At 41.7% G+C, this 15,365-nt stretch overlaps 1 protein-coding gene across 1 annotated transcript; it reads left to right on the forward strand.

Moving 5' to 3' along the window:
* Positions 1 to 485: 485 nt before the first annotated feature.
* POMP (proteasome maturation protein) lies at positions 486 to 13,803 on the forward strand. The gene is made up of 6 exons (XM_066621641.1): positions 486 to 593; positions 5,678 to 5,775; positions 8,952 to 9,012; positions 10,751 to 10,852; positions 12,342 to 12,435; positions 13,285 to 13,803. The coding sequence occupies exons 1-6, from the start codon at positions 591 to 593 to the stop codon at positions 13,350 to 13,352; spliced, it is 426 nt and encodes a 141-aa protein (XP_066477738.1). The 5' UTR covers positions 486 to 590; the 3' UTR covers positions 13,353 to 13,803.
* The last annotated feature ends 1,562 nt before the right edge of the window (positions 13,804 to 15,365 follow it).

Genomic DNA, 15,365 nt, shown 5'->3' on the forward strand with positions numbered 1-15,365 from the left:
GACTACAATGGGACTTACTTCTGAGTAGGCATGCTTGGGCTTGGGCCCTAAAACAAGGACTGTCTTTACTGAAGTGACCGTCGGAAAGCGCGCGGTTGCGCTGAGGGAAAATCGGTCTATCGCTCTCCCTTGGGCCTGTGCACACGACGTCGAGAGCAACCCTTGCAACTCCCTAAAGCGGGAGCTCGGAGCCCCCCGCTCTGAGGCGGCCGGCTCACGCTTCAGCCGTCAGCAGGCACGCTCCGCCCACCACCCAGTTCTCTAGCATCGAGTGTAACCGTTGGACCCCCCCTGAGGGGGTGGAGCTCAGAGCCCCGCCCACTCCCTGAGGCGGCCGCTCGCGCCTCAACCGTCAGCGGGCACGCTCCGCCCCCTCTCCGCCGGCTCTGGTATAGCATCAAGTGCAAGCGTTGGACCTCCCCGAGGGGGTGGAGCTCAGAGCCCCGCCCACTCTATGAGGCGCCCGCTCGTCCTGTCCCCCATCGCCAGCCGACTGCTCTCGCGAGATGCGCGCGTGACGTCAACGGCGAGGATCCGGTCGCGTCACTGTGCGCTGGCGGAAGGAAGTGGCGTCGGGTGACTGTGCAAAGATGGTGAGTCTGGAGTGTGGAGAGCGCACCGGTCTGAGTCGTGAGAGGGGCTGGGTCGGCCCTGAAGTCCGTCCGTGGAAGGGGGGAGGGAAATCAGCGGGCGCCGGCAGAGCAGAGCCGAGCCGAGCCCTCCTGGCTGCCTCCGCCGCGACGCAGTCGTTGTGCTCTGAGGAGCTCCTGTGCTTCTCCTCCCCGGCTGTGGAGAAGCTCCCGGAGCGCCTCCCTTGGCTGCGCTCCTGACCGCCCTTGAGGCCGTCCACGGGCTCCTTCTGGCCTTTCTCTTCTGCGGAAAGAGCCTGGGACCGGGGCGGATAGTGGCGAAGGGGGTGTTCCTTTGCCCCTCACACAACCCCAGGACCAGGAAGCAGCCGCTCAGACTGAGTGTCAGGGGAGTGGAGCAGGCAAAAGAAAACACTACTTTGTCCAGTGTGTAGTCTGTGGAACCCCTTGCCACAGGAGGTGGGAATGGCGTCTGGCCTATAAGTCTTGGACTGGAGAGAGTGGATGGAGGGGTGTCCTTTCCCCCTCACACAACCCCAGAGCCAGGGGACAGCCACTGAAACTGAGTGTCGGGAGAGTTAGAACAGACAAAAGAAAATGCTTTGTGCAACATGTAATTAGTTGGTGGAACTCCTTGCCACAGAATGTGGGGATCTGGCCTACATGCCTTGGGATGGAGCAAGTGGATGGAGGAGTGTTCTTTTCCCTCCCGCACAACACCAGAACCAGGGGACATACACTGAAATTGAATCTTAGGAGAGTTAGAACAGACATTCTCCATTCCTGCCACTAGCTGGCCCCAAAAAGGAATCATGTTCATGCTTGCATGCTAGTTGGGGCACAGCCCTCACTACTGGTCCTCGGAACATTCTCTGGAAGTAATAGCATTCTGTCATTCTAGATGTTCTGTAACAGAACATCTGGGCTGGGGCACCTCCCTTATGAGAAAAGGGCAAAGCATTTGGGGCTCTTCAGTCTAGAACAGGGGTGTCCAAAGTTTTTGGCAGGAGGGCCCCATCGTCTCTCTGACACTGTGTCAGGGGCCGGGGAAGAAAATAATTAATTTACATTTAAAATTTGAGTAAATTTGCATAAGTTTACATAAATGAATATATTAAAGATGAACTTCTATGAATGAATGAAGGTCTTGCAATAGCTCAAGGCCTATAAAAGGCCTTGCACAGAGCAAGGCTGGCCTTTCCTTTGCTGCTGCTACTGCATCACAGATGTGAAACAACAAGCAGTGGAGGGAGCCCTCATCCCACAGCTCATGTGAGAGGTCAAACAGTCACTCTCACACTGAGAGCGGTTGCGTTGGGCCAGTGTGGGCTCCAGCAAATCTCCAGAGGGCCAGAGGTTCATTGGAGACTGGGGGCTCCCTGAGGGCGGCATTGAGAGGCGGCATTGAGAGGCTGCAAGTTGGGCACCCCTAGTCTAGAAAAATGGTGTCTGATGAGGGGCATGATTGAGACATACATACGCAGACATATGTATATGAGATATGTATGAGACATACATATATATGTAGGGGAGTGATAGAGTGGATAGAGAAATGCTCTTTTTCCTCTCTCACAACACCAAAACCTTGGGACATCCACTAATTGAGTGTTGGGAGAGTTAGGACAGACAAAAGAAAATATTTCTTTACCCAACGTGCCATTAGTCTGTGGAACTCCTTGCCACTTGATGTGGTGATGGCATTTGGCCTGGATGCCTTTTAAAGGGTACTTGACAAATTTCTGAAGGAAATTTGACAGAAATGTGGCAGACAGATTACAAGCCATGATGGACATATGCAACCTCCTGGTTTTGGAAGTAGGCTACCTCAGAATGCCAGATGCAAGTGAGGGCACCAGGATGCAGGTCTTTTTGTTGTCTTGTGTTCTCCTTGAGGCATCTGGTGGGCTGCTGTGAGAAACAGGAAGTTGGACTAGATGGGCCTTTGGTATGACCTAGTGGGGCTCTTCTTATGTTCTTATAATGCATGTTTACTCTGAAATAAGATCCATTCAACCAAATGGGGCTTATTCCTTAGTGAACATGATTAGAATTGCAGCCTGTCTTATTAAGGATCAGGGACTAGGAGACTGCCGTATATAGCACCGAATATCCCTGTCACAATTATAATCCCTTGTGTGTGCATTTTAGTTGTAAGCTGCTTTGGGAACCGTTCTAGGCTGAAAAGCAGAGTGTAGATATAACCAATAAAAATAACTAACTGTGGTTAGTACATAATCATAGAACAAATCCAGAGCAGCCTGAATTCATTTTCTATTTTGTATTGTTTCTGTGAGCTTGGTGTTAGGTCACTTTGAGATTAATTTGCATGTTTAATGTAATTGTGTAAAGAGAGTCTCTCTCACACGCACATGCATGCACTTTATTGTATTTATTAGACCCATGTCCTGGTCGAGGGTGTGGTCTTTTACAGCCCTGCTTCTGCCTGTCCTGTAGAAATTTAACTAGTGGAAAAACATCCTACCACTTAGCTTCATGCTAGGAAAAACCTTGCAAACTAAAGTTTGGAATAACTTTTTGTAACGTAGAGGTAAGCTGTGGGAAGAGTTCCACCAACTATGTTTCTGCGTTAAAGATGTCTGTTAAAGGCATACAAGTAAAAATAGCATTTATTGTTTTTTTACAGTGACAAACCTAACCACAGGCCCATCTTCTACCATTCGCCTTCCTGTCATGACCTTTACACACACTGGTGCTTCTAGCACTAGGTTGCTGGCAGAATACAAAGGGAATAATAAAGTGTAACCTGGTAGCAGGAAACAGTAGTTGACTTGAGAATAAGACATACAAAGTATGACGGAGATTGAGATATAAAAATTTCACATCAATTTTTTTGGCTATAGTCATTACAAAACCTCCAAAAATGTTATAGCTAATAGAACATTGGCAATCTCATACACAACTGCTACTGCATTTGGTTCAAATGCTAGATATGTAGTATCTAGAGAGAAGTGGCAAGATTTATATAGAAAGTCATGGATCTAAAAGTAGGAATGGCTGTCTTCCTGGCTGTCTGCATGCAACAGCAGCATAGCTTCATTGGTGGCATGTGAGGAAAAACAGCTTTGAGCAACAAAACCTATTTCCTTTGCTTTTAGGCCTGACCCTTCATTTGCCACCATTTCTGTCTGCTGACTATTCCCAAGGATTTTGTGGGGTTTACTTTGCAAACATTTCACTTCCACGGGGAAGCAATAGTGCTGTCATGTCAGTGTCGCTGTCGGAGGGATTTCCTGCCGTTCAACCTTATTTACTTAATCTGTCCAATTTCGGACCTGACGTTGTAATAATTCAGCTTGCTTTAAATTTATGCATTCCAAATATTTGTGAAATGAAGGTATGTGTTTGTGTAAAGGAAGTTCCAGCCAGGATTGTGTATAGTGCAAAAGGCTATACAGCCTGGATGCAGTTCTACACAAACAATGTGCAACTTAAATAAACAAGAGAGGCTGATGGTGGGAAAGGAAACAGAAATGCTTATATTTGTTGGAATCCTGACATCTAGTCCAGTCTCCTGTCCACTCGTCCTGTGCTACGTCACTTTGTGTGTCTGCTCATAAATTAGTCTATTCTGTATCCCCTGGACATTTTTAGCTAACTTTCCTCCATTTTTCTTGTAGTGGTGTATTTATATCTCAGAGGCTCAGAGCTGCATGCAAAAGTCCAACTTTATGACTGTGAATATGGTGCTTTTCATGGGGAGAAAAATGAAGGGGATTAGATAGGACACTGGAAAATGACCTTCTGTTTGTCTCAGTTAATAAGAATATTTATACAACAAAAGTATATTTTTCAACAAAAAGTAGTCCACAAGGCAGTCTACATAGCAAAATAAATGGTTTGCTGTCCCCAAAGGCCTCATAATCTAGAAGGAAGTGCAGCAGAGACACCAACAGCAGCCTCTGGAAAAGATGTCATGCTGGGGTGAAGCAGGGCAGTCTCCCGTCTGCAAATATAAGAGTACACCGCTTTAAAAGGTGCCCCTGTTCAGTTACCAGTTACAAGCATCCTGCTAGTTTTAGGACCAAAGTTTCTAATATCTATCATACCTCTTTGTAGAATAGTATTAAAATGTGTTTTGAGCTTAAACAGCATCTTAATTTCAGGGGAAAAAGACTGTTGGAGCGCTTAAGACACAGCTGGTAGTGCTCACTTTTCTCAAGACCACGTGCCAGGCAGTTCACTAATGTTTGGCTTGGTAGCCAAATACAAATTTTGTCTCATCAGTGACCTGGTTTCTCCTTTTGTTCCTTTTCAAGCCTCAGCTCAATCATGGGGACTCTTTCCCAGATTTGAAATTGTGCTCCCTGAGCATTTGTGGACCCTACTACCTGATTTGCAGGAGTGGTGGAACATGGTTTATTCCTCCTGGTCTGAAAGAAGCCTAAAAGGCAGAAAGGCCTACCTAATGGGCAGAAAGGCATACCTAATGGGTCAGGGAGATACTTGCATTTTCCCTAAGTGGGGAAAAAAGCACATCTAAGTGCTGTGAGATGGATAAGTTCATTGAGAAGGTACTACTTAGATAGATAAGATTCTGTTTCAAAATTGCTGTAGATGTTTTGGTCACAAGAGCTGCAAAGCAAGTTTTATAGCACAAAAAACAGCAATTGATTTAGCCTGCTAGAAAGCTCTTAGGGCGACTTGGTAATCATGTTTTGGATGTAAACCTATTGGCTGTCATGGAAAGCAGAACAAAATAGCACAGTTGCAACTTTGATGTTGTAGCTCTTGATGTTGATTGATGATGATTTACCCTTTCTCACAAGCTGATGTGATTGTGCCATTATTACACAGATGTGCAAGATCTATAGATGAGATAAACTGTTGGGGTACATTATCAGTACAATACAGTACATTATTTCAGAAAATCTCACCTCTTTAGGGTAAGCTACAGTTTTGAGAAGCATTTTTTTCTAAGAAACAGTTACAGACTTTAGACTTTGCAGTATGCAGATTTATTTTGTAAGGGGCTTTAGTAAGCAATTAGTGTTTGTTGTAACTACCAATCAACGATTTGGAAAACACTTTGAGTTATGTAGGCCTGATAGTAACATTTTCTGTTTCAGAATACCAGAGGATTTGGATCTCAGCTGAAAGATAGTATTCCAGTTTCTGATTTTTCAGCAGGTGGATCATTTGAAAACTATGATTTGTTACGTAAAGGGTAAGCACTAATCATCTTTATAATTGTAATAAAGGGCAATTTGGCACTTATTTCATCTGACCAAACTGAACTTTAGGTCTCTGTTTCATTGCTATCTGTCTCCAGTATATTGTGTGCTTGACTTAACAGGCATCATGGAGGCAGCTTGGTCAAGGCTTACTTTGAAAGAAGGAATGAGAGAGAAGCTCTCATTTCACCCACAAGTCTGGCTTCAACCAAGCTGCCCTGCATCACCATGTACTGAGTATTTCTTCCTTCCATTGTGATGGCTTTGATGGACTGTCGGATGTTGGAGGAGTCTCTCTCTGCCCAGCATATCTACACCTACAACTTCAAAGGGGAAGAGAATCCACTGGACACTTCCCTGTTAGTGTCCTAACAGGACAAAAGTTACTTTACTAAATATTGGTGTGGAGGGATCAGCTTCTAAGGTGGAGAAAATGAAGTTACACCTAGTTACTTTATTTTGTCTCATCACATAAGCTGTTGGTCGGAACCTTAAATATAGTTTTTTTTCCACAGAATCATGATATCAAACTGGATTCATCCAAAGTTCCATATCCTCCTTTAGAAGGTTTCCTGTTTTCTTGATGCATGGGAGCCAGTTCAGCTTCTTGAACTGGGTGGAAAGCTCTTTGCCTTCCTTCCTCCAGCTGCTGACAGAGCTGCAATTTCCCAGCAGCCTGCCTTTTAGAACTCATGAGACGTAGGGAGCTAGACAGAGGTCAAAACTTCCATGTGGTGAGAACCAGCTGAACTGGATTTTGCCTATATTTGAGATAAGGTTTAGAAACTAATTTTTCTCCATCTGTTCCAATTCCCAACAGAATAATTTTGAAAGGTGGAACTCCACAAGTAAAAATAGAGCCATTTTGCCTAACTGATGTGGCAGAAGCACTGAGTGCATGCAGTTACCCTGTGTACCTGTAGATGATTATGCTGTTGAATGTGTGGGTGGGGTGTGTGTCTAGAATATTTATATACTGCTTTTTATTGTATAAGAAAAAAGGCAGTTTAAATAGAAAAAAGTTTAAATATTACACACATGTTAGAATAAAATTATGGCTGTGTGGGCCTCAGCAGTAGGCAAAAACAATCCTCTAAAGAAGTGTTCTTTCTCTTTACACACCCCACCTGGTGATGTCGATCTCTAGATCAAGAGATGCTAGTCATAAGAGAAATTTGGGACTAGATAGCTAAATTATAACTTTCCTTATTTGGGCTTCCTCTTTAGGGGACAACCAGCATGTTAAAACTACACATTTGATATAAAATTGAACTAATAACATGACCATCGACATTCCATTTCCATAATTCTCATTAGTTCTTCACATGTGGCTTTCAGCTATATACTCTGCAATACTTTGGCGGTTTAAAATGCTAAAGTATTCTGCACAGAGAGTGGGAGGGAAACAATTTAATCAAAAAATGATTGTAATAGATTATGCAGGGGGAACATATCTGCAGATCCTTTTCTGCGGTGTCACTTAATTGTGGATGTAGGAGGCTCTTCTGAGTCCCGCAGAAGCTGCGTACATAAGTCTGTGGCCTCTATGGGACTCATAATGGCCGTTTAGGCCAAAAAAGCCACTTCCAGTTTTTTTGTAAAACTGAAAGTGCTGTTTTTATGCCATTTAAAGGGATTAGGAGGATTGGGGCATGCCTGTAGTGCAGTAGAAAGAAAGTATAAGTATTAATCAGTGTGTGTTGAATATATAGCTTCAGGGACCCTTTTCTATAATATTGGCTGTGAAATTTCTGAGCTGCTACTACAACAAACCCCATCACATTGTAGAGAATATGGAAGAACATTCTAGGAACGAAATGGGTCAAGCTGGGCACTGGCTTCAGATTTATTGTGCCCCTGTAGTTGTACATTGCAGAGAGAGGTCTATAGTCTGGGCAAACTGTCTTTCAGGGAATGACTGATCTTCTCATTTAATAAAAAATATTTATACCATGACTTTGCATCCCAAAAGAGACTTTTCAGACTTTAACAGCATAGTCCTCTGAATGTCTACTCAGAAATAGATCCTACTGAGATAAGAGCCAAACACATACACCCAAAAGACGAAGATACACTGAAACATTATCGTAGCAGTGTATTGTGAATAATACATGTTGGGATATTACCTGATATGCTTCTGAGGATTTCAGAGATCCCTAAAATACAATCTGAAAACCACCAATAAAGATCACACATAGATGAACCACATATATGTGTAATGGCCATTCACCTCCATGTTTTCTCACTTTTACAAACACGAATGTTTTGATATATTAAACTAACCTGTGAATTCTGTATATCTAAGGTTCTCAGACTGGGGCATCGTGACACAGAGCCACTGAGGCCTGAGAGCCTTGGCCCCAGGCCCTTAAGGGGCAGAGGAAGGGGAGAGGCAGCAATGCAATCCCCAGGATCATATCACTAATGGGGGCAAAGGGGGGGTGTTTTTACTTACTGAGTGCTGGCGCAAGGTCCAGGACTTGTGGGGAGCCCCACGCAGCCCTCCCCAGGGCTCACCAAGTCTTAGTACACTGAGAAAAAGCAATTGCAAACCACTTCCAGTTTGTGATCACAAAACTGGAAGTGGTTTGCAATTGATTTTTTCAGTATTCTAAGACTTGGGGAGCCCACCAAAGTGGTGTGTGGGGCTCCCCACAACTCCTGGACCTTATGCCAGCCCTCAGTAAGTAAAAACACCCCCCTTCACCCCTGTTAGCAACACAGTCCTGGGTGTTGCTTTGCTGCCTTCACTCCCCACAAAGACCTTGGGAGTTTTATTCCTGAGAAGTTTGAGAACCCCTGCTGTATATGCTCCCATTAGAGTAAGCCCTATTCAATTTTGTATGATCTGCTTTTGATTAAATATGGATACAATTGGGCTGTAAAATATTTTTTCCTGCATACACTTTGCTATCTAAATAACATTGTTTTTTGCATTGCTGAATTAAAATATTAGTTTTTAGCAAATACTCCTAGTTAATTTTTCAACAGAGACTTGTAATTACTATCAAACAGTTTTTAATAGTGTTATGCCCTTACTATTACACTGTTACTATTACACTATTACATAATAGTGTTATGTAATTACTATCAAACAGTTTTTAATAGTGCTATGCCCTTGAGATAAATTTGCATGTACTACTTCTATCACTTTCATTTGTCTTTATAGTTTTACTAATGTGAAAAGTGAACTTTTTCCTGTTCATCCTTTGGAACTGTCCGAGAAGAACGTAAGTACAGTGCTTATCCTGCAGTTATCCTATCGTAACTAGAAATATTTCAGCTGATATAGAATCTTGGTGTAAGCTTTCTGTAATACTGGAGATATAACAGACTTAACACCTGATTGGCCTAATTTTTATTTAGTAGATCTGTACCCCAGACTCCTCAAGGTTGCTTATCGTATTAATGGCATGTAATAGATACATTAATAGCCACACACTTAAAATAGAACAAAATCAAACTGCTCTAGTATTTGTTTGCCAGCTTGGCTCTCTCTCCTAGATTCTTTCCCACCGAGTCATTGATTTTTAAATGATCCTGTGGTGGAAGAGGGGATTGTACAGCAGTAACAGGTGCCACTATATTTGTCTTGACAATGCAACTAGTGGAAGGAGTACTCTTCAGTATTTAGTACTAGTGAAAGGACACTTGTGAGATGGTAACTCCTGGTCTGCAGTCTAGCTTGAAAGGACAGAGCAAAGTGGGTGTGGGAGGGTATGGCCTTGATGAGGAGCTCATGAAAGTGACATTGAAGATGGCTAAGTGGAAGGCACCGAAAGGGTACAACTATAAATAGTTAATGAAAGGCTGTGTTGAAGGATTATGAAGAGAGTTGGAGGTACCAAAAAAAATTTCCAGTAAGAGTATGGTAACAAGCATAATGAGGAACATAGAAGTAATAACTGAAAGGGCTGAGAGCAGAATGAACAGGAAGTAGAGAGGGATTGTGGTTAGGTTCTGGAAAGCTCCACTTGCAAGTGCTAGAAGCTTGATAGTCATGCAAGCTTGAGTCTTTGTGCAGTTTTGAGAAAAGTGTAATATAAATTGACATGCCTTTATGCGTAAATATGCTTAAGGTCAAAAACTGAAAACACACAAAAGCTGTGAATAAAATTAACTATATTCAAACAATGAATTATTGGCTGCCTTACCATTAGATCTGCTTTAGCTAGTAGTCTGTGCACTTTCACTTGTAGTTTCATCTGTTCTTGGATATTGTGTAATGACCAATTCCTTTGGGGGAGAGAGTGGAATTGCTTCTCAACAAAAACATTTGTTAGTTGAGAACTGGAAACTTATTTGTGTATATCTTCTGTGCTTAAATGTAGTCAGTGAGAAAATGAGTGATGTATAAAACAAATGCAGTTATGGCACAAGGGAGGTAGTGGAAATGGAGAGGTCTAACATCATTGTATCATAATTGCTTGTGAAAGCTGTGTACAGATTTTCAGTTTATATTTCAAAGACTTGGCAAAGAGGCTAATCAGCACACTGTGCCACCTTCTTTCAACTAACCGATTCTGTGAAGAAACTTGGTGTGAATTGCAACCAGATGGAATAGGCTTTATCATCCTCTCTCAAGTGAAATCATGGAATTGTCCCACCCACAAGGTCCCTGAAAATTTTCTTGATTAGGTTGAGCAAGATTTTGTTTTTCTTGACGTTCTTTAGTTTCACCACTAGGTGGAGTCAAGTGTATTCAGCTTGCCAAAAACAACAAAGCCACATGATATGGTGGGTTGATATGGGTGCTTATAAATTCCTGTTGGGAGAAGGCATTGTTCTCATTTTTCTCTTAAATGGAAGAAATAATTCTAGTATTTTTTTAGTATAAGCAAGTAAAACTCTTTGTTTATATAGAACATTTAATAATGTTCTATAGAACATAGAACATTTTAATAATGGAAATTGTATGTTGCCAGTTGTGGTTGAATGTAATAATGTTCTTAACATTTCTTCTGGTAGTTTTCATTAAGCCAAGATAAAATGAATTATTCTACTCTGAGAAATATTCAAGGACTGCATGCGCCAATGAAGCTGCAAATGGAATTCAGAGCAGTGAAACAGGTATGCCTTTTCCAGTTGTCCGCATCAAAATTTTTCTTAGACTCTTCCTTCCATAATATTTTTAAGGAACTGTATGCTGGAGTAACATTAAGAGCTAACTTTAAGTGATCTAGATGTAAAATTCCTGTAACTTTAATTACTATTCAGCTGAACTGTTATACTCAGGGGAGGTAAGCATGAAGATGGGGGTGGGTGGAGAATGACACATCCTTTTTTAATTTTATTTTAAAATACTTGTATCCTGCATTTCCAACCTAACAAGGAAGTCCAAGGAGGCTTACAAAATCAGGTTGAAAGAAAGAGCAGCTAGCAATCATCCGAAAGCTGTCAACAAACTTTCAGATGGGGGGGGGGGGAATCCAGGAAGGGCCCTTTGACACATATATGTTTAACTGCCTTTTGAAACACTAGTAAATAAAAGACAGACATCTACATAGGGAATAAATTCTAGATCAGTGGTTCCCAAACTTTTTAGAGGCCCTAGAGGCCGCTGCTTGATTTATAAATGCCCAGGGTATGGCTATAGTGGTGGTTAGGTATCAGTGCTTCCCCCCCCCCCCCGCAGCTTGTTTAACCCTTGATGCACATAGCCAAATAGTTTGGAAACTACTGTCACAACAAAGAAGGCCCTTTCAGGAGTCATCACCAATTGTATCTCCAGTGGTGATGTTACCTACAGTAGAGCCTCCCTCAATGACCTCAAGGGTGGGCAGATTCTTAAGGTCAAAGTATTTAGGATTTAAATCATTCAGTTCTTTCCAGGTCATTTCAATATATGCTATAAGCGCTATGTTTCAAGTGCATAGAAACATAGAGGCATACTTTATGAATTGTAGTCCTTGCCAGTAGTGGGCTGTCACTCTGTGAAAGGAATCCTAATTGATTATATGAGTTTTGATGGATGAGTCTACATAGACTACATATAAAACACATGTACCTTTAGATGATGCAGGGATGTCCTAGCAGGCTTCTCAAATACAATTATACCAGTGATGCCTGCTATTTTCAGTTATATATTAAATATAATTACCAAATAACATTTTTAGAAAGCTGTATGGCACAATTGATCAGAATGGTGTTTCTAGTCAATCAACTGACTAAATGTTGCTACCGTAATCAGAAGCTGATTATAAATCAACAAAATGTCCAAATTATTTTCAATCTCATTTAGCTCCATCCGTTCTCAGGTGGCAGAGAAGCAAGTGTTTACAGTGCTCACATTTAGGTGAGGGCGTTTTCCAGGGTGGTCATAATAAATGTGCCAAGGGCAGCATTGACATCGAGCATGCTACATTTTTGCCTTTTTTGAATATACAGTGAGCCATTTGTATAGATTTTGTGATAAATAAGTACAGGCTGCAGAATCTGTGTGTCTGTCAAGTACAGGCAAATTAAAAATGGTTTTTTCTTGTCCCTTTAACTTTGAGTGTTGTATATATGCCTTACCTGTAGAATGACAGACTTCTTTATTTCCTTTGGTACTTTGTAGGTCCAGCGCCTTCCTTTCCTTCATAGCTCTAACTTGTCACTGGATATCTTGAAAGGCAACTATGATTGCATTGGTTTTGAGGATATTCTAAATGGTAAGGATCTTTTCTAATTTTGGGGAAAAGGAAAATGTTAGAAGTGCAAGAGAGAATGTGCAAGATTGCACTCCTCTCCAAATGATCAGGCTTCATTCACACATAACTGTACGAGTATGGAAGCCACTTCCCTGCCCTGCTATCCCATGTGGCTGTGGGCTGCACAGGCATGATGCAGTTGTGAGGGTAGGCTCAATCAGGTGCCCAAACAGAATTTTCAGCAAGGAATGAACTTGCATCTAGGAGTGCACATGCGATGTGTACTGCCAACTAGATTGGCAGAGCTCATTCCATTTTCAAGAAAAGCAAAAAAGAATTTGTCCAGGCACCCCACCCCTCCCCTTGTACACCTACAGATAACACAGGCCCACAGAATTGAGGGTCAGAAAAGTTTTATCCAAACTTTATGGTGGTTTGATATGAATTTGGGGTGCCGATTCAAAAAATGGCATCTGTTTTACTCTATCACAACTAGTTTTGGAGATAGTATAGCCTCATTAGTGAATGGTTCAAGCAGCTTCCTCATGAGGAAGCCTATACCATGGCTTCCTCATGAGGAAGCTGCTTGAACCATTCACTAAAGAGGCTATGCTGTGTCTCCAAAACTAGACGTGATAGGGCAAAACGGATGCCATTTTTGGAATCAACACCCCAAATATACCCAGGAATTGGTGTAACGTTTAAGGAAGCAAAACGTGTGTTGGCTTGTGTAATTTGACCTGTGCTGATGTTTTGTTGAATCAGTAGAATGCAACAACGTAAGCTGTGTCTTCTGAGAGATATTTTTATTTATGATGATGTTTCTTCAAAGTCACAGTGAATGAGCAAAATACTACATCTTTTTTTCAGATCCAGAACAAAGGGAAGTAATGGGAGATCCTCATCTCATGATTGAACACAAACTAGGTCTATTATAACCTACATGTACTTACTGTTTATGAACATATTTCTTGCCTGTGTCCCTGCAGATCCAAGTAAACCATATTGAATGGTATTTGTACAATGCTTGTTTAATGCAGTCTCTTACCTACCTTGATGAAAAGGCACATTAAATGCTTGAATTATATAATACTTGTTCTGTGTTTACTGTTAGTATAAATGTGGTGTAATTGGGTGCTGAAAAATATCAGGAAATAAGTCTATTCAGGGCCATAGATGTTCATGTCTGCAGTTGTAGAAGTCTACACATCAAAACGTCTATTGAATCAGCACATTTTCTTAATGGTTTTAAGCTATGAAATTGGATTTCCTGTAAAAAAAAAAATTGCAATTTATAACCCACTTGCTGTTGAATCTTTGTTCTTGATGACTTGACATCTTTTTAAAACAATGAATAAAATTTTCTATAAATGCTGTGACTGCTCAAAATATTTAGTCATCTCTCTAAAGTTCATCATCTCAAGCAGTGCCTAATCATTCTCTTACAGTTTTCTCCTATGTAAGGATTCCTACCTGGGCATTAGAGCTGTTTACTTCATATAGTCCATCTAAAATGGTGGCTGTTGTGACAGCGTTTATGCTGCTTTAATGATTTGGGATCTTCCACTGCCCCAGAACCACTAAAGCTAGCCACCATTCGCAATGCTACTTATAGATGCCACCTCACTGAAGAATAATAGAAGAGTAATGTCTTGTACTGTTGGACCGCTGGTCTGTTTCGCTTCAAATCGTCTATACTTGACTGGCAGGAGCTCTCTCGGTTTTCAGGCAGGGCTTCTTCTATATCTCCTAGAGATGCCATAGACTGAATCTGGAACCTTCTGGAAGCAAGGAATGGGCTCTGCCCATATGGTTCATCTCTCTAATATGAGGGCAGAAATGGATGGGGCTTAAAATCAGACCTCTTGCAATATAGGGTGACTCCTTGGCAGTACACTTACAGCAGCAAACTGATTATGTTACATAGGTGTTCTTCATGACACGTAGTGTGTGGTGCAACTATTTACCCACTCCTGATTTCTTGTATTCCTCCCTTTCAGCCCTATACATGGACACTTTAATATAAAATAAATCCAGGTATCTTAAGTGTATAGCTCAGGATTTAAGTACTAGAAATCCTAGGTTTGGTTTCTGGCTATGGTCTCCCAGGTAAGGTAGGACTGCAGTGGAATTCTTATCCCTATGTGTAATAGCACAGTGGTTCTCAGACTTCTTGGGACTAAAGCTCCCGAGGTAAGTCTTTGTGGGAGAGGAGGGTGTGGGCTGCAACGTGATCCCCAGGAAGTGGTTTCTGATGGCTTTTTTCCAACTATCTAAAACTTGTGCTCCTTGTGCCAACCCTCACTATGTACAAACACCCCCCCCCCTTAGCTACACAATCCTGGGGATTGTGTTGCTGCCTCTTCCCTTCCCCTGCCTCTTAAAGGGACAGGGGAAGCTTTACACAGGCTGGTGGGTTGAGACCTACCAGTTTGATTACCACTTTAATAGCATGTCCTGTTTCTACTGAGAGGTTTTTCTACAGATTTGCTTCTGCTGAGCAAGAACACAACATTTTTAGATGTAAAAACTACTGGACATATCATCCTGCCTTTACATTAGAAGAAATTTTTGTGTGGTTATGTTGTCAATGTCTAAACCAGTCATCCATGAGCCCTGATATTGTTTACTATGATACTCTTAACAATCACAACTGGTCTGTCTTATAAAAACTTAAAATCATTTGAATCAAACCTATTTGTATGTGACTTAAGTGTCTTCTAAGCAGTGGGAATAGGGCCTTTATGTTTCATCTCTACTACTAGACAGTTTCTTTTTCAGTAATCTTTGCCACATTATCTCTGTACAATTAAAATAGCTAGAGCTACTTGCAGTCTATATGTTAATTTCTATCTGTATAGGTAAGAAGACAAACATTCTGCTGCAAGGCCATCTTTAAGTGGTGGTTTACTAATAGTATGATACACCTAAATCCTTTTATTCTCTTAGCT

The sequence above is a fragment of the Tiliqua scincoides genome, chromosome 3, assembly GCF_035046505.1.
Source record: "Tiliqua scincoides isolate rTilSci1 chromosome 3, rTilSci1.hap2, whole genome shotgun sequence".
Classification (NCBI taxonomy): Eukaryota; Metazoa; Chordata; class Lepidosauria; order Squamata; family Scincidae; genus Tiliqua; species Tiliqua scincoides.